Source organism: Syzygium oleosum, unplaced genomic scaffold (assembly GCF_021117445.2).
Source record: "Syzygium oleosum isolate NSW1041296 unplaced genomic scaffold, Sole_v2.1 Sole_v2.22, whole genome shotgun sequence".
In the NCBI taxonomy this organism is placed as follows: Eukaryota; Viridiplantae; Streptophyta; class Magnoliopsida; order Myrtales; family Myrtaceae; genus Syzygium; species Syzygium oleosum.
Genome location: NW_026607506.1, coordinates 3,447,443 through 3,467,567, shown reverse-complemented (window position 1 = coordinate 3,467,567; position 20,125 = coordinate 3,447,443). Strand labels below are relative to the sequence as shown.

General features: G+C 40.1%; 4 protein-coding genes across 4 annotated transcripts; all 4 read left to right on the top strand.

Annotated features, from left to right (window-relative positions):
- Positions 1-2,102: 2,102 nt before the first annotated feature.
- Positions 2,103-3,066, top strand: LOC115670091 (uncharacterized). Its single transcript, XM_030591293.2, has one exon. It carries the CDS (start codon positions 2,107-2,109, stop codon positions 2,941-2,943), a length of 837 nt encoding a protein of 278 aa, XP_030447153.1. The 5' UTR covers positions 2,103-2,106; the 3' UTR covers positions 2,944-3,066.
- Positions 3,067-4,971: 1,905 nt separating this feature from the next.
- LOC115669938 (uncharacterized) lies at positions 4,972-5,853 on the top strand. Its single transcript, XM_030591122.2, has one exon. It carries the CDS (start codon positions 4,972-4,974, stop codon positions 5,851-5,853), a length of 882 nt encoding a protein of 293 aa, XP_030446982.1.
- Positions 5,854-9,222: 3,369 nt separating this feature from the next.
- Positions 9,223-10,074, top strand: LOC115669353 (uncharacterized). Its single transcript, XM_030590581.1, has one exon. It carries the CDS (start codon positions 9,223-9,225, stop codon positions 10,072-10,074), a length of 852 nt encoding a protein of 283 aa, XP_030446441.1.
- A 3,587-nt stretch (positions 10,075-13,661) lies between these two features.
- On the top strand, positions 13,662-18,696 carry LOC115669177 (uncharacterized). Its single transcript, XM_030590464.2, has 3 exons — positions 13,662-14,814; positions 16,580-17,144; positions 18,488-18,696. The coding sequence occupies exons 1-3, from the start codon at positions 13,934-13,936 to the stop codon at positions 18,626-18,628; spliced, it is 1,587 nt and encodes a 528-aa protein (XP_030446324.2). The 5' UTR covers positions 13,662-13,933; the 3' UTR covers positions 18,629-18,696.
- Positions 18,697-20,125: the final 1,429 nt, after the last annotated feature.

Below are 20,125 nucleotides of genomic sequence, written 5' to 3'. Positions count from 1 at the left end.
ATCAAAAAAGAAAATGTCCACACTGTATACAAATCTAAGTCAAAAGAGAGAGAATCATTTGCAGAAGGAGTTCAAACTTTAGTGAATATGAAATTAAGACTTGTTAGAGATGACTTATGGCCAAGGTAATGAACTTGTTAGAGTTGACTAATGGTCAAGGTAATGATGGATTATGGTTATGTGTCTTGTTAGCGTAAGAAGCTTAGCTTACGAAGGACATGTGGCATGCTTGAACTCTCCAAAAGTGACATGTGGCCATGCTTTTAGTCTTCAAATGTGGCAAGTGGCCATGCATAAATTCTCCATAAGCCACGGGAGTTCTTGGTGTCTAAAGAGAGGTCATGTGAGGAATTAAAATAAAAATAGAATTTCTTCTTTTTTATAACACCAATTAACAATAATTAACTAGAGTTTAAATTAACAATATCGCACATTAATAATTAAGGCGATGGTAAATTAATTAACACCGCTCTACTATTAACGTACACACCAACGTTTATAAATTTTAAATACGTCGAATTCGGAACGATTACATTCTTGAATCTGCGCCGCACAAATTTACTGTCTAACAAAGAATTATACGCGTCCACCTAAATTCTACGATAAATTATACTTTGCTTTACAATCTAAGTATTAATTTCAGACACCGAAAATTTCTAATGCCACATAAATATTATAATGAAAAATCAGGATGTCACAGTTAACGTCCTCACAAAGTGAATGGAGGCAAATGCATCCATGGAGGCCTCCTGTACTGTTTTGTTTGATGTGACATGAATATGAAGTTGTATCTCATATGTGGTTAGAGTAGAGTTGATACATCAAAATACACTAGGAACTAATGGTTTCTCGAAATTAGTTCTCTCCTGGGATATTTTGTTTCCTTCTTCTTCTGAACTCTTTGATTTGACTTACCAAATGAAAAAAGAAGCAGGGCATTTGGGAAAACCCCAATAGTTAAGCTAGTTCACGAGTATCAAGGGCATGTAACAATTCATTTTTGGACCATTACGAAGAAAACAGAGTCATCCTATTTCTCATAATGATTTTATTGTAAAAATTATCAGAAACGAAGTGTAAACTGAATGTATATGCACTTTAAATAATTCAAAAAATAATGATAAAATGATCTTGCTTCTAGTATCCATCTTATCTTTAGTATGTCTAGGAATGTTAAAAGGTATATATGCGATTCATTCGTCATAACTCCTTTTCCACTAGAATTATTTCCATGTAGGAGAGTAATTATAGCAGCAGAAGAATCTTATCAATAACACTGATAAATCCATAAGGATCAACAATTTCAAGTCAAGATTATGCCTTCAAAAGAAGTTCACATGCTAAAAAAAATCAACGAGGAAATTTACTTTGACAGATCTGCCAAGTTTTATTTTTGGTCAGAACAGATCTGCGAAGTTAACTGGTGTAAGTGTTGATCTATCTCTTTATAGAAGTATAAGGTTACTTGTCTGGAAGTCTCTCAGACAAACCGCTCGTGCACGTGCATGAATTAACTTAATATGCCTCTCATGTTCACATAAAATGCGGTGATTGTACAAATAAAACAAGTTAAATACTATAAGCTCAGTGCTGTCAAGATTCCACTTGTCTTTGGCTGCATCAGCACGCTGACCCTAGAGTGTCCTACACATGCTCGTGTTCAAACACAAACGATATAACCTTTTCGTCCTCTTGTCTGGTATTCTTGGTGGCATACCACCTGTGTGTATCTGTATTCAAAGCCTTGTTGATGTTTTTTCACATATTCCAAATGCTCATAAACTGAGGATTAAATGATACGACAGTCTAATAGTCATCCTTTTGTCTGGGAATCATGGCAGCGCACTGCCCAAGTGCAGATGATTGATCTTTGTTTGATATTCTAATTTTGCTTGAGATCTGAAACAGATAACATTGTCGGGGAAGTCAGAGGACCATTCAAATGACAGCAAATTCGAGCCTGGAAGAACTGGACAGTCAAATACCTCCAGCAGTCATATATATATATATACCAGGGTAAGAGGTATGGCATGAACACACTCCTCTCACAGAAAAATCCACATCTCAGACAGTGAAAGGCTTCAATTTTTTGAGAGTCAAAAGAAAATGGCTTCCTCAGTTGAGATTTCTAAATTTGCTGGGCATTCCCGATCTATCAGCCTGCCCTCCAGGGGCCACCCTCTCACCATAACAGTCGAGGATCGGTTGGATAGGCTGAGATCATCAGAAGCAACATCCTCAGCCGTGAACCAAAATTTAGGAGGCCTCAAAGACTTGTACGAAAGCATCAATGATTTGCTTCAGTTGCCACTTACTATACAGGCCATCTCCCACGATTGCATCGAGCAGTCATTGGATGGACCGATTAGGCTGTTGGATTTTTGTGGAACTATCAGAGACGTGTTCTCGCAAATGAAGGAATGCGTGCAGGAGCTAGAGTCATCACTCAGGAGAAAGAGAGGAGGTGATTCTGGCCTAGCAAGTGAAGTCGAGTCGTACATCAAATCTAAGAAGAGACTGCAGAAAGTCATCTCCAAGATTTCAGAGAATTTGAAGAGAGTGGAGAAGAAAAAGAAAGACTCCAGCAAAGAAGCTGCTCTTAGCATGATAAGAGAAGCTGAAGATATCAGTCTTTCGGTGTTTGAGTCCTTGTTATGTCTCTTATCTGGGCCAAAGGCGAAATCAAAGACCAATGGCTGGTCTTTAGTTTCCAAGCTTGTCCCGTCCAAACATTCCTGCGAAGAGAACGTAAATGACAACAATGTGGAAGGCTTGTATGTTGACTTCTCTGTTCTAAAGTCTGTCGAAGACATGAACCATCGAGTACTAAAGCGACTGGAGGCATCGGAGTCAACAATTCAGGACATCGAGGAGGATTTGGAATGCCTATTCAGGCATTTAGTGAAGACAAGAGCTTCTCTTCTCAACATTCTCAACCATTAGGGTCTTTGTCTACATGGTGTCTATCCAATCAGGAAAAGATTTTGTAGTATGTACAGTGTAACAATGTGTTATTACAAGATGTATATAGACACAAACACTTGAGTACTAAATATTATTGCCCAACTCTCTCTCATCCAATTTCAAAATAGATTGTTATGATTATAAGACATATAAACGGTGTCTGAGAACTAAATCAACCTTTAGGCCAAGTTATTTGGTACACAAAAGAAATCTCAGATTTTAATCGGTATCAGTTCTGTATGGATCCTTGCACTCTGTTCGCAGTTTAGGAACCTTCCAAAATGGAAGCACCCAAAAAGAGACCCACTTTCTAAATAAACTTACCATGACCCACTTTCTAAATAAACTTACCATGCTTTGCAATTGTATTCTATCAATCTTATAGAAATGTGAACATAATTTTATCACTTTGGTTTCAATTGCTTGTCTGCTCTTATCCAATTAAGCAACTTTGGCAGATCTGACCAATCCTTCCCTCCTACCCTTATGTCTAACCATGGTTTTCTAATCGCATACTGACAAGTCAACTGTGAAGCATCTCTCTCTCTCTCTCTCTCTCTCTCTCCATGGCAGTTCCTATGGATCATTTGGTTAGATCTGTAAAACTAGATGTCTTTAAAGCTTCCTATTACAAAGTTTTTATTTACAGTGGACTGGGCTGTTGGTCTGAAAGACGGGACATGCCACTCGTGCAAACCCACGACTCCATTATATGCATGCCTTTTGGAGTAGTCTGGCTATCTCATGTCATTTATTAGAAGAATCTCAACCAATAGTCAACGTGATGTAATAACTGACGCAAAGGAATAGCTTCAAGATAGTCGCACATACTTAAGCTGTAGCTGTAAAGATTCCACTTGTCCCCTTCCTACATTAGTCTACAGATGTTGTCACAACCCACACGCTCAATTTTAGCATTAAACGATGCAAGAAGTAATTGTCATCCTCTTCTATGAGAATCCCTGCGGCATTGCATGTGTGCACATTTTCAAAAACTTTGTAGGTACATTTCGTTTGGATTCCGTTTCCTGATCGATCTAAAACCTAATGGAAACATTGTCAGGAGGTTGTCAACTGATCTGTGACGTGACAGCTAATGGAAGCTCAGAAGGACTTGAGTCTTAGATGGCTATATTATTACATAAACATTGTCCTAACCCACGAGTTCCACATCAGTATTGAGCAATGCGTGATCTCATGGGTATCCATTTTTTTTAATAGTCACTGTCGCTTACCACCCGTGCACGTTGTTTACTACATTTCCGATCATTTCATATTGATCCACAGCCCAACATACGGATCTTGATTGATCTTTCCCAAACATCAATGCCACATTTGATGAGTATGCCAGGTAGTGTTTGCCACAAATATCTGAACAATACTCTGAGCTGTCATGGCTATTGCTGATGCAGATCATATGTTTGCTGGATCTACAAAGTTAAGTGCCTAAATGTCGATTTATTTCTCTATAGCGGCATTCGTTAGTTGGTCTGGAAGTCAGCCGACAAACCACTCGTGCACAACAGCAAACAAACTTAATTTTCATAGAACGTGGTAATTACTTGATAGAAAGGACTCGAATGGTATAAGGTCGGAGCTGTCAAGATTCCTCATGTCCCTAGCAGCATCAGCACACAGAGAGTTAAATAATTTCCACATGCTCAACTTCAAACCTACAAGATATAACCATCTAATCTTGATCTGCTTGTCTGGGAGTCATGGTGGCATACCCCCTGTTTGAATTGATACATTATGCTGGTTCCTTTTGTTGAAGATTCCAATTTTCCTTGAGATCAGAAACCATGGGACACACTTTCTGCTTAGTTGGACGATCCATCACATGACAGCAAAAATGAACTAGGAAGAATACTGATTTGTCTATGTCCTCTAGCCCTTGTATAAATACAAGGTTGAAGCGTTTGGTTTGAACAACTCCTTTGTAGCCGTGTTTGTATAAAGAACAGAGGAAAGTATCCTTCTATCAACAGAACCTCAAAAAAAAAAAAAATGGCTGATTCACTGGAGATTACTAAAACCACAGGCCACTCACGCTCAATCAGCTTGCCTTCCAGAAGTCACCCTCTCGCAACAGCTGTCGAAGAGCAGCTGCAGAGGTTGAGATCATCAGATGCAACTTCCTCATCTCCGGCCTCATCAGCACCCCAAAAGTTAGGAGGCCTTAATGATCTGTACGACTGCATTGATGATTGGCTTCAGATGCCTCTAACCCAGCAGGCTCTTTCCCATGAACACCATAGGAGTTCTATGGAAGAGTTGTTGGATGGTTCTGTGAAGCTATTGGATGTCTGTGGGAACGTAAGAGATATTTTTTCACATACAAAGGAATGCATCCAGGAACTCGAGTCATCATTCCGGAGAAGGAGAGGAGGGGGTTCTGAAAAGGCAAGTGAAGTTGAGACATACATCAAATCTAGGAAAAAATTGCAGAAAATGGTCGCAAAACTTTTGGATCATTTGAAGAAGATGGTGAAGAAAAACCACCTGAGAAAACACTCAAAACCTGAGGCTACTCTCAGTGTACTAAGAGAAGCTGAAGAAATCAGTTTTTCAGTATTTGAGTCCCTATTGCATGTCCTTTCAGGGCCGAGGGAAAGATTGAAGCCTGTCAGTTGGTCTATGGTCTCAAATATGTTGTCACCTAAACGCATATCATGTGATGAGAAAGCAGAATACGACCAAATCCAAGGCTTGGATGTCGAATTGACCATTTTGAAATCTGCTAAAGATGCTAATCCTCAAGTTGACAATGTATCTAAGAGAATGGAGGCATTGGAATTGAGCATTCGGGAAATTGAGGAGGACGTGGAATGCATATTCAGGAGACTTGTCAAAACAAGAGCTGGTCTTCTCAATATAATCAACTGCTAGTGTCATATTTTTCTGTGGTGCCAACCAATCTATGGCATCCTTAAAAATATTGCTAGTCTGTACATTGTATCTTCTCCGTATACACTGTAAATTGTATAGATACATTGTGAATCATAAAAGTTCACCGAAATTACTCTCTCTCTCTCTCTCTCTCTCTCTCTCTCTCTCTCTCTCTCTCAATTTTCTGCTTATTTCTTTACTAATAAAATTAATTCTTAGGAGCTCAAAAGGGTGAGGAAAATTCATTTATGTATTAATGAATCTTTAACATCTGTGCAATTAGCTCAATGAATAAATGGTCTTTATCGACTCAGCTTTTCCAACAAATAATCTGATTTACAACTCTTTGCATTATTGATCATGAATACGGTCTCTAATTAGCTTCAAGGCAACTAGTCCGACCTTTTGTACCAATCAGTATTTACTTTTTCGGCAGTCCAACAATATTTCTGGAATAACCATATTCTTTTCCCTCTATATAGCAGCTAACAGTTAATAGTTTCAAGATGGTATCAATCTATCAAGTTCTCACAGAAGCTCTCTGTTCTATACATCATCTAGGGGATATTTTTGAATCTTCCTCTGCCTAACTTCTATGCCATCGCATAACTATGAAATGCAAGATGAAGGCAGTAATTGATATAACCAATCTCAGTCATTTGCACACATCAGTTATATGAAAATGGTTAGCAAGAAACCACCTTAGATTAGATGTAGGCTGTCTTCTTCCAGTTTTGTTCATCCGGACAACAGATATCTTCATGATTTTGACTTTGGCCAGTCAAGTTCTTCCTCTTCCATTTTGGTTTCTCATTTCTTTCTATGAGATGCTTCTAGGAGAAGGGCTACAAGTTTTCAGGTTCTTGCATGAACAGATGCATTAGACAATGGGAGGCATCATGTTAATTAATTTGCTATTATCAATCTAAATATTTTTTAGACTTCTCAACTGGTGAAGCGAATCGAATGGCTTTCTCAGACTCATTGCAATAGGCAGCAGATGTTAAGAAAGGTTGACTAAGGTTAGCAATGTGGAAAAATGTAGATAAACAAATGTGCCGATAATTTCTTGATTTTACAGTCAGCGGAAGCACAGAAACGTTGAAAGAGGAGAAAAATCAGAAACTGTCCATACTGTATACAAATCCGAGTCAAAAGAGGAAAGAATCATTTGCAGAAGGATTTCAAATTTTAGTGAATATGAACAGCTAATCGCGTCATTATCGCAGTGCCTCTTATTTTATACAGATTAATCTTGATCACTGCAGGAACTTTCCTAGGTGTTGCTAGGCAAGTACCTAGGAAGAGAGCACTATTAAGTTCTGTCTTTTAGGGACAACACAGTATATTAGATCTGCTTTAAATTCAGATCAACCATACTGAAACATGCACAATATTTATTCTCTTATAATCTCCAAGATCTTGTGTGCTCTCAAGCCTCACCAATTAAGCAGTCTGGCATCCTTAGCTCGTGCCAAAATGTCTAACCATAGTTTTAAGATGACCAACAACAAAATCTTAACAAAAATCTCTCTCTCTCTCTTCTCTCTCTCATGGAAGGTTCCTGCAAATGCATTTGGTTCCCACCAATTTCCTATAGTCATTTTAGTACCAAGACTCTAACCTGGAGGCTCCTCTGAGAATGCAAAGAGAAGCAGAAGACATTAGTCAAGCAGTTTTCTGCTCCCGGTGAGGACAATATCATAACCTAAAGGCTGGTCATCAATTTTCAAAGCTATCATCATCTAAAAAGTATCACGGGAGGGAGAAGAGGATGTTAGCAAACTGCAACACTTGGATATCGAAATGCTCTCACAGGGTTTATTCAAAGATGTCAACCATAGAGTGAGCAATATATTAAAGCATTTGGAGGTGCCAGATTTTAACATTCAGGAAATTTAAGAGGAACTGGAGTGCATTTTCAGGCACAAACTAAAAATGAGAGTTTCCTTACTTAACATTGTTAACCTCTAGACTAAATGAATGGAGGGAAATGCATCAATGGTGCCTCACGTACAGTTTTGTAAGCTGTAACTTGCATGTGAAGTTGTATTATGTATGTAATTAGAGTAGAGTTTATCCATCTGAAAACACTTGGAACGAATGGTTTCTCCGAATTAGTTCTCTCCTGGGTTTCCTTCTTCAGACTCTTTGATTCGACTTAATAATTGATTCCTGCTGAGCATAGCTCAAGAAATGCCAAGAGCATCACTAAGAAAATTAAACAGCAAAATACCAACTGCAAAAAGCAACAGGGAATTTGGGAAAACCCAATAGTTAAGCTAGTTCAGGAGTATCGAGGACATGTAACAATTAATTTTTGGACAGTTATGAAGATAACAGAGTCATTCTATATATCATAATAATTGTATTGTGAAAGTTATTAGAAACAAAGTGTAAACCGAATATTTATGTATATATGTATCTGCAATTTAACGAGTTGAGAACATAAGGATGAAATGAACTTGCTTCTAGCATCCATCCTACTTTTCAGTATGTGTAGGAAAGCCCATAGGTATATATATTCGATTCATTCCCAATAACTCCTTTTCCATTAGAACTTTTTCCATGTTGATGAGTAACTTTATCAGCAGTAATGATAAGTGTATAAGGATGAACAATTTATGCCTTCAAAAGATGTTCACGAGCGTCAAAAGAGTCATTGAGGATAATTTGCTTTGACAGATATGCAAAGTTAACTGGTGTAACTGTTGAGCTATTTATTTATGGAAGTGTCAGGTTACTGGTCTGGAAGTCAGTGGACAAACCACTCGCCCATATGCATGAAGTTACTTAATTTACATCTTCTGTTCACATAAAATGCAGCAATTATACAAATAATACAAGTTGAATACTATAAGCTCCGTGCTGGCAAGATTCAACATGCCCCTAGCTGCATTAGCACACTGATATTAGAGTTTTCTCCACATGCTCATGTTCAAAGACAAACGATATAACCATTTCATCATCTTGTCTGGGATTCTTGGTGGCATACCACATATGTGTATCAATATTTAAAGCCGGTTGATGTTTATTTGCAGATCCCACATAAACTCAGGCCTAAATTATATGGCCATCTAATAGTGATCCTTTTGTCTGGGAATCACGGTGGCACACTGCCCAACTACACATGTTTGATCATTCTCTAATATTCTAATTTCGCTTGAGATCAGAAACCGATAACATTGTCAGGGAAGTTGGAGGACCCATCAAATGACAGCGAAGTCAAGTTGGGAAGAACTGGACAGTCAAATGCCTCCAGGAGTTATATATATACCAGGTAAGAGGTGTGGCATGAACATACTTCTCTAAGAGCAAAATCCACATCTAAAACAGTGAAAGGCTTCTATCTTCTGAGAGTCAAAGAAAATGGCTTCCCCAGTTGAGATTTCTAAATTTACTGGGCATTCCCGTTCTATCAGCCTGCCTTCCAAGAGCCACCCTTTGACTACAACAGTCAAGGATCAGTTGGATTGGCTGAGATCATCAGAAGAAACATCCTCATCTGTGTGCCAAAATTTAGGAGGCCTCAAAAACTTGTACGAAACCATCAATGATTTGCTTCAGTTACCCCTCACTCAACAGGCTATCTCCCATGATGATCACAGCAAACGCATCAAGGAGTTGTTGGATGTATCGCTCAGGCTGTTGGACGTTTGTGGAACTATTAGAGATGTGTTCTCGCAAATGAAGGAATGTGTTCTGGGGCTAGAGTCGTCACTTAGAAGAAAGAGAGGAGGTGATTCTGGCCTACCAAGTGAAGCTGAGTCATCCATGAAATCTAAGAAAAGACTGCAGAAAGTCATCTCCAAGATTTCAGAGAATTTGAAGAGAGTGGAGAAGAAAAAGAAAGACTCTAAACAAGAAGCTGCTCTGAGCATGCTAAGAGAAGCTGAAGATATTAGTCTTTTGGTATTTGAGTCCTTGTTATGTCTCTTATCTGGGGCAAAGGCAAAATCAAAGATTAATGGTTGGTCTTTGGTTTCCAAGCTTGTCTTGTCCAAACATGTATCCTGCGAAGAGAATGTAAATGACAACAATATGGAAGGGTTGGATGTTGACCTGTCTGATCTAAGGTCTGTCAAAGACATGAAGCTTCAAGTACTAAAGCGACTGGAGGCATTAGAGTCAACCATTCAGGAAATCGAAGAGGATTTAGAATGCCTACTTAGGCTTTTAGTGAAGACAAGAGCTTCTCTTCTCAACATTCTCAACCATTAGGATTAGGAAAAGATTTTGTAGTATGTACAGTGTAACAATGTATTATTACAAGATGTAAATAGACACAAACACTTGAGTACCAAATATTATTGCCCAACTCTTTCTCATCCGATTTTAAAATAGATTGTTATTGATGAAAAACACAATCGTCATTCACTTAATCAAATTACATCATCTATATATATATAGTGAGCATTATGGCTCACTAATTATGGAGAAGACTAAACTACCCTTTCAACACTCCCCCTCAAGTTGGGGCATAAACATCAAAGAGCCCCAACTTGTTACACAAAGTAATCACTCTACTACCTTGCAATGACTTAGTGAAAAGATCAGCAAGTTGGTCTTCAGTCCGTGTGTATTGAAGTGTTATTTCCTTGTTTTGAATCTTTTCTCGCACAAAATGGCAATCTACTTCAATGTGCTTCGTGCGCTCGTGAAAAACTGGATTTGAAGCGATATGCATAGCAGACTGGTTATCACAACACAGAACTGAGGGAGCTGAAGAAGACATACTAAGTTCGGATAATAACATCTGCAACCAAATCAACTCACTAGTCACATGAGCCATGGCCCGATATTCCGCCTCAGCACTCGATCGAGACACCACCTGTTGTTTCTTACTTTTCCAACTCACAAGATTGCCTCCCAAGAATACACAATAACCAGAAGTTGATCGCCTATCAAAAGGACAACCAGCCCAATCAGCATCAGAGTAGCCAATAACATCAAGATGTCCATGATTCTTGAACAATATCCCTTTACCTGGTGCTCCCTTCAAGTATTTAACTATACGTAGCACTGCATCCCAATGTGTAGTACGAGGAGTACTCATAAATTGACTAACAGCACTAACCGCAAAAGAGATATCTGGTCGGGTAACAGTTAAATAATTGAGCTTACCCACCAGTCTCCGATACTTACTTGGATCATGAAGTAATTCACCTTGTTCTGCATCAAGCTTCACATTAGGATCCATCGGAGTATTAACAGGCTTCGCTCCAAGAAAACCAACCTCACTAAGAATATCCAATACATATTTCCGCTGTGATAATGAGATACCATCACGTGAGTAGGCCACCTCAATGCCCAAGAAATACCGCAAACAACCCATATCTTTTGTGCTAAATTCTGCCTGTAAAAACTGTTTCAATTTTTTTATGCCCACAGAATCACTACCAGTAATGATAATATCATCCACATACACAATCAGGAGAACACACCCAGCAGGGGAAGTAGAGCTAAATACAGAATGATCTACGGTACAACGTCGCAAACCAAACCGAATAACTGCATCACTGAAACGACCAAACCAGGCACGAGGAGACTGTTTCAATCCATATAATGCCTTACGTAGACGACAAACACTGGTAGACTCCCCCTGAGCAACGAACCCCGGGGGTTGCTCCATATATACCTCCTCTACCAAGTCCCCATGAAGAAAGGCATTCTTGACATCAAGTTGGTGAAGAGTCCAACCATAATGGACAGTTATGATTAATGACGTATATCCACGGTGTCTGAATTCAAGCGTTTTAGCCGGATGAATGATAGCTACTTCTATTTCTTGTAGGAAGACTCATCTAATCAGCTTTTCGATCTGACGGTTGACAATTTAACATTTTCACAACACAAACTTTCTGCTCCAGGTGTTCCGTCTTGATACTTTTAGCTTAGTGCATTAATTAGTATTTCTGTTTTGACAAGATAACATTCCTGAATTTCAATAACATCAACGATTGTTTTCCTTGAATCTCAATTTGAGACTCTCCAGGTATCAGGTTCCTCTTCCGCAAGCATTGCCTCAAGTACGATTAGTAGATTCTTCAGCTGAATCCTTCCATTCCAGCCACAAAGTGCCAGACAAGGCCAAGTTTGATAGCTAAGACATATTCTAGGTTTATCATATGGGATAATTGCATCATGCCCCCTAGGTTTTTTGGTTGTGGCAGTTTGCCCCCTGATAACTCAATTTGTGCGATATCCACCCTAACATTTTGAAATCCATTTCAATATACCTCTAACTTTGACTCTGGCCAAATTCTCAGTGGAAAGTCGGTCACATGCTCTCGTATTTTTTTGCAACCCCCGATGTTTCCAAATCGAATTCAATATCCATTTCAAAAGGATATCATTTGCAAAAGAAATTTCAGGTTTTAATGAAGTCGTAGTTCTGTATGGATTGTTGCGCACTGTTCTCAGTTCAGTACCTTCCAACGTATTGCCTGGAAGCACCCAATACGAGACCTGCTTTCTATAATAAACTTACCATGCTTTTGCAATTGTATTTAATCAATCTTACAGAAATGTGAACATAGTTTTATCACTTTGTTCTCAATTTCTTGTCTGCTCTTTGCCAATTAAGCAACTTTGTGAGATCTGACCAATCCTTCCCTCGTACCTATGTCTTGCCTTAGTTTTCTAATCACATATTGACAAGTCAACTCTAAAGCATCTCTCTCTCTCTCCCCATGGAAGGTCCTATGGATGCATTTGGTTAGATCTGTAAAACTAGATGCCCTAAAAGCTTCTGTTGACTAAGTTTTTCAAAACAGTGGACTGGGTTGTTGGTCCAGAAGACGGGACAAGCGACTCGTGCAAACCCAGGAGTCCATTATATGCATGCCTTTTAGAGTAGTCTGAACATTTCATGTCACTGACTAGAAGCATCTCAACCAATAATCAACCCAATTTAATAAATGAGGCAAACGGATAACGTTAAGATAGTTGCACAAGCTTAAGCTGTAAGATTCCACTTGTCCCCTTGCTCCATTAGTCCACAGATGTTTTCACAACCCACATGCTCAATTTCAACATTAAATGATTCGTGAAGTAATTGTCATCCTCTTCTCTGAGAATCATTGTGGCATTGTACACGTGCCCATTGTCAAAAAAAAATTTAGATCACTTTAGATGGATTTTGGTTTTCTTGATCGATGTAAAACCTAATGGAATATTGTCAGGAGGTTGTCAATTGATCCGTGACATTACGGCTAATGGAAGCTTGGAAGGACTTGACTCTTAATTGGCAATATTATTGCGCAAACATTTTCACAATCCACAGGCTCCATTCCAGTATTCAACAATGCATGATTCAATGGGTATCCTTTTTTTTATAATCACGGTGGCATATCACCCGTGCATATTGTTTGCTACATTTCAGATCATTTCATATTGATCCGCAGCCCAACAGAAGGATCTTGATTGGTCTCTCCCAAACATCAACACCACAGCTGATGAGGTTCCCAAGTCAACGAATATTTAAACAATACTCTGAGCTGTCGTGGCTATTGCAGATGCAGATCATATGTTTGCTGGATCTACAAAGTTAAGTGGCCTAAGTTTTGATTTATCTCTCTATAGCGGTATTGGTTAGCTGGTCTGGAAGTCAGCGGACAAACCACTTGTACACAACAGCAAACTAACTTAGTTTTCATAAACTGTGGTGATTACTCGAAGCGGTCAAGATTCCTCATGCTCCTAGCAGCATTAGCGCACACAGAGTTGAATAATTTCCACATGCTCAAGTTCAAACCTACAAGATATATCCATCTAATCTTGAGCTGCTTGCCTGGGAGTTTTGGTGGCATACCCCCTGTTTGTATTAATACATTAAGCTGGTTCGCTTTTGTTGAAGATTCTGGTTTTCCTTTAGATCAGAAACCATGGGACACACTTTCTGCTTAGTTGGACGATACATCACATGCCAGCAAAAATAAACTTGGAAGAATACTGATTTGTCAATGTCCTCTAGCCCTTGTATATATACAAGGTTGAAGTGTTTGGTTTGAACAACTCCTCTGTAGCAGTGTTTGCATAAACAAGAGTGAAAAGCTTCCTTCTATCACACAGAACCTTAATGGCTGATTCACTTGAGATTTCTAAAACCACACTCCACTCTACCTCATTCAGCTTGCCTTCAAGAAGTCACCCTCTAGCAACAGCTGTCGAAGAGCTGTTGCAGAGGCTGAATTCATCGGATGCAACTTCCTCATCTCCGGCCTCATCAGCACCCCGAAAGTTAGGAGGCCTCAAAGATCTGTACGACTGCATTGATGATTGGCTTCAAATGGCTCTAAACCAGCAGGCTCTTTCCCATGAACACCATAGGAGTTCCATGGAAGAGTTGTTGGACAGATCTTTGAAGCTATTGGACGTTTGTGGGAATGTGAAAGACATTTTTTCACAGACGAAAGAATGCATCCAGGAACTTGAGTCATCATTCCGGAGAAGGAGACGAGGAAATCCTGCACAGTCAAGTGAAGTCGAGACATACAAAAAATCAAGGAAAAGATTGCAGAAGATGGTCGCAAAGCTTTTGGATCATTTGAAGAAGATGGAGAGGAAAAATAACCTGAGAAAACACACGAATCCTGAGGCTACTCTCAGCATACTAAGAGAAGCTGAAGAAATCAGCTTAACAGTATTTGAGTCCCTGTTACATGTCCTTTTAGGGCCAAGGGAAAGATCAAAGCCTATCGGTTGGTCTTTGGTCTCAAATATGTTGTCACCTAAACACATATCATGTGATGAGAAAGCGGAATATGACAAAATCGAAGGCCTGGATGTTGAATTGACCGTTCTGAAATCAGCTAAAGACGCTAATCCTCGAGTATGCAATGTGTCCAAGAGACTGGAGGCATTGGAATCAAGTATTCAGGAAATTGAGAAGGACCTGGAATGCATTTACAGGAGACTTGTCAAAACAAGAGCTGCTCTTCTGAATATAATCAACTACTAGTGTCATATGTTTCCTTGGTGCCAACCCATGTATGGCATCCTAATTGGTAGTCTGTATATTGTATCTTCACCGTATACATTGTAATTGGATAGACACAATGTGAATCAAAAAGCTTCACTGAAATTACTCTCTCTCTCTCTCTCTCTCTCTCTCCATTACAGTTGTCTGCTTATTGTTTGACCAATGGAATTATTTGTTAGGAGCTCAAAAGGTTGAAGAAAAATCATTTATGTATCAGGTGAAACTTTAACATTTTGTAATTAGCTCAATTAATAAATCGTCTTTATCGACTTAGCTTTTCCAACAAATTATCTTAATTGCAACTCTTTGCATTATTGATCACGAAGATGGCCTCTAATTAGCTTCAAGGCGACTAGTCTGTCCTTATTGTACCAATCAGTGTTTACTTTTTCCGCAGTCCGACAATCTTTCCAGAATGGCCGTCATCTTTTCCCTCTATATAGCAGCTAACAGTTGATAGTTTCACTAGAGTATCAATCTGTCAAGTAATCACAGAAGCTCACTGCCATAGACATCACCTAGGAAATATTTCCCAATCTTCTTCTGCTTAACTTTTAAGCCATTGCAAATATGAAATGCAAGATGTAGGCTGTGGTTGATATCCAGCCATCTGCACACATCAGTGATATGAAAATGGTTAGGAAAAAACCACCTTAGATTAGATGTAGGCTGTCTTCTTGCGGTTTTGTTCGTCCGGACCACGGAGGTCTTTGTCATTTTAACTTTGGTCAGTCCAGTTCCTTCTCTTCCTCTTTGGTTACTCAGTGACATTTCTAGGAGCGTAATGTGGCTACGATCTTTCAGGTTCTTGCATGAACAGATGCATTAGACTGGGAGGCATCATGTTAATCTTATTGGAGCCTCACCTTATTATCTATCTAAATTTTGCTAGACTTCTCAACCAGTGAAGCGAATCAAAAAGTTTTCTCGAACTCCTTGCAATTGCCGGTATCGCAGCAGCAGATTTTAAGAAAGACTGGATAAGGGTAGTAAACAGGAAAAGAGTAGACAAAGAAATATGCCAATAATTACGTGATTTTACAGTTGGCCGAAGCCAAGAAACATTCAAAGAGGAGCAAAATCAGAAAATGAACTGTCCATGCAGGTCTAAAAGAGGGAAAGAATCATTTGCAGAAGGATTTCAAATTTTAGTGAATAAGAACAGCTAGTCACGTCATAATTGCAGTTGCTCTTATTTCTTCCAGATAAATCTTGTTCACTGCAGGAACTTTCCTAGGTGTTGCTTGGCAAGTACCTAGAGAGAAAATCGCTAGTTGTTAAGTGTAAGTTCTATCTTTTAGGGACAACGCAGTATGTCAGATCTGCCTCTGGATCAGATCAATCATACAGAAATGTTTTAGTTCGCAAGATCTTGTCTGCTCTCGAGCCTCACCAATTAAGCACACAGTCCGGCATCCTTACCTCGTGCACATATGTCTAACACTCTTAGGATTACCAACAACAAAATCTTGACAAAAATCTCTCTCTCTCATGGAAGGTTCCTGTGGATGCATTTGGTTCCCCACCAGTTTCCCATTAACATTTTCCGTACCAAAGGTGTCCTTTCCTTTCAGATCCTGCATAAAACATAAGATGTCTATAAGAGGTATCTAAGTCTACAAAAGCATTCTATCAACTCGTGTCTCAACCATCCTCAAATCTCAAGCTGACCCAAGATCCCCCTTTCACACTTCACTCCGTTCTTTTTCCTTCTTTCAAGCATGGCACTCCTAAATTTCGAAGCTCTGAGAGACCTCCACGACTTTTCCAACGACCTCCTTCATTCCCCAACGACCCAACAAGCTCTACTTCGCCATTGTCACAAGAGATGGATCAATATCTCTCAGAAGCGTCTCTAACTATTTTGGACGCCTGCGGAACGTCCAAAGAGGTCATCCTTCTAGTGAAGGAGCACATACAAGATGTAAGGTTTTCATTGCGGCGAGCACCTAGTGGTGAACTAGGCAACGAGAGCCCAGTAGCAGGCTACTACCCTAGGAGAAAGAAGTTAAAGAAAGTGACAGTGAAGTGCCTGCGCTCACTGAAAGGAACGAAAGACAAGTTCTCCAATCTAGACCTTTCTCCGGTCAATCACACCCTCAACATCGTGCCGGAAGTGCTAAGAGAAGTGAGGGCAACAGTCATAGCTGTGGTGGAGTCGCTGTCGTCCCTAGTAAGTGTCCCCTGGCTGGACAGAAGATTGGGCAAAGGGTTTGGCGCAACGAAGCTCATGTTCTCAAGTAGCCGGAACCCATGCAGTGTCTGGGATGTCACTATTCTACAGGACTTGGAGAAAAGGTTGGAAGAGGTAGAAATAGCGGGGTAAGTACAGCGCAAGTGCCATAACTTTTGTACGGAGGACACTTAAGTGCCATAACTTTTTTTTGGCTCACTTGAGTGCCATAACTTTCAAAAAAAAGATCACTTAAGTGCCACTTACGAGCTAGTTATGAGGGCCCGAAACTGCGGCTTTTCCGGCCGAACAATGACCTTCCCGGTGAGGTGAGCACTACCAGTTTGAAGAGAGGGTATCGGTGAATCATTCCATGGCCTTCGTTCGTCTCGAAATTTCCGTCTTAGCCTCCGTTGACGAAGGTAAAAATGTTTCGTAGTCACACATTTATCGAGCCGATTTGTGTGACTATGAAGCATTTTTACCTTCGTCAACGGAGGCTAAAACGGAAATTTCGAGACGAACGGAGGCCATGGAATGATTCACCGACACCCCCTCTTCAAGCTAGTGGTGCTCGCCTCGCCGGGAAGGTCACCGTTTGGCTAGAAAAGCCACAGTTTCGGGCCTCACGAGCAACCCCTCTGACAAGCTAATCGTGAGGGCCTGAAACCGCGGCTTTTCCGATCGAACGGTGACCTTCTCGGCGAGGCAAGCACCACCAACTTGAAGAGGGGGTGTCGGTAAATCATTCCATGGCCTCCGTTCATCTCGAAATTTCCGTTTTAGCCTCCGTTGACGAAGGTAAAAATGCTTCGTAGTCACACAAATCGGTTCGATAAATTGTGTGACTACGAAAAATTTTTACCTTCGTCAACGGAGGCTAAAACGGAAATTTCGAGACGAACGGAGGCCATGGAATGATTCACCGATACCCCATCTTCAAGCTGGTGGTGCTCGCCTCGCCGGGAAGATCACCGTTCGATCGGAAAAGCCGCGGTTTCAGGCCCTCACGACTAGCTTGCCAGAGGGGTTGGTCGTGAGGGCCCAAAACCGCGGCTTTTCTAGTCAAACGGTGACCTTCCCGGCGAGGAGAGCACCACCAGCTTGAAGAGAGGGTGTCGGTGAATCATTCCATGGCCTCCGTTCGTCTCAAAATTTCCGTTTTAGCCTCCGTTGACGAAGGTAAAAATGCTTCGTAGTCACACAAATCGGCTAGATAAATGTGTGACTACGAAGCATTTTTACCTTCGTCAACGGAGGCTAAAACGGAAATTTCGAGACGAACGAAGGCCAGGGAATGATTCACCGACACCCCCTCTTCAAGCTGGTAATGCTCGCCTCACCGGGAAGGTCATTGTTCGGCCGGAAAAGCCGCGGTTTCGGGCCCTCACGACTAGCTCGTAAGTGGCACTTAAGTGATCTTTTTTTTTAAAAGTTATGGCACTCAAGTGAGCCAAAAAAAAGTTATGGCACTTAAGTGTCCTTCGTACAAAATTTATGGCACTTGCGCTGTACTTACCCCGGAAATAGCCATTGACGATCTCGAGCTAGAGTTGGATTCCATGTTCAGACGCTTAATCCAGACGAGAGTTTCACTTCTCAACATCCTCAGCTACTAGGAGGGACATATCTCATCTGCACTTAGTGGCTAAGCCAGGGCAGACCTCCAGGGTGTTGTAATGCACAATGAGCTCTAGCTAAACATTAACTCTGAATAATAATATAATCAACTATTGTAAAATATGGATAAAAAAAAGAAAAAGAAAAAGGGGTTGAAAAGTCAAAGAAAAGAAAGAAAGTGGAAATTGCTTTATAAAAGGAAAAGCAAGGCAAAGAGAGAGAGAGAAGACCGAGAGCTCACTCGGCTGAAAACCGAGAAAGAAGAAAAGAAAGAGAGAGGAAAAGAGAAGGAAGAAGAAGAAGAAGAAGAAGAAGAGAGGGTTTTGCGCAGCGGGACCTCGCCAAGCCGATTCGACCTCGTATCGCAACGCCCGATAAGCACTTGTGCCCCTCGTTCGTCCGATCGGAGAAGTTTTCCGATTTAGGGTTTAAATTCGGAATTTTGGAAAAATCGAGCGGCAAAATCCGATTTTTGAGTCGTTGAGCGGCATATATATATAGAATTGATAGTTTAGGGTGTCGTGGAGCCGTGGGATTTTACGGATCTTGATTTGGACCTACGGTTTGCCCAATATGAATTTATGAAGTTGGCCGCACAAGGTGAACAGTGCGCGACCAGAGGCTCTTAGGTCGATTTTCGTCCATTTTTGGCTCGATTTTGGAACTGCCAAGTTGGGGCTTTTGTAATACTCGGAACGGGCTTTCTTTTGACTATAAGTTTGCTAGGATCGAAGCTCGATGGAGGAAGTTATGGGGCGATCAAGCTTCGCGTTGCGGACGATTTGGATAATCGTTTTGGATGAGCAATTTGTGGGCGCTTTTGAGTTGTCCTGTTAACATTTAAGCATCGTTTGGCCGTTTCGTAATTATCGTAGTATTTTACTTGGTTTTGACATCGATTCTCGTTTAATTATTAGGGTTACGAGATCGTCGGTTCGAGTGAGCGTCGTTGTGTGATTTTTGGGGATTCCAGGTGAGTGGTGCTATCTCTTCTTTGAGTTTATAAAATCATATTTTGAAAATGATAAGAATTTGAGTGTTATATGAGTTACTGGAGCATATTTGTTGTATAAAATTCTGGATCGGGCAATTACTACAAGTTTGATATTTGAGAATGATTTGAGAAAATTGAGAATGGTTTTAGGAAAAATATTGTTAACGGATACATGTGTATTATGTTGCGAATTGATTTATAAAACGAGTTTTAAGATGATTTGAGAAACGTTTTATGAAAAACGTTACAAAAAGTTACTCATATCAATTTGTGAATTATGTTTATGAAATGATATATATGTATCACTTTGCGAAATGATTATGGAAGTGTATTGTGATTTATGAAATGGTTTTGGAACCATATTATGATTTATGAAATGATTTGAGAAATGGTTTGAGAAATGGCGGATGAGCCGTGTTGCGAGAAAGTTATTTGTTTGGTTTGTGAAATGTATTCTGGATTGGATTTCTGATATTGGATGATGATTGTTTGATGCTCAATA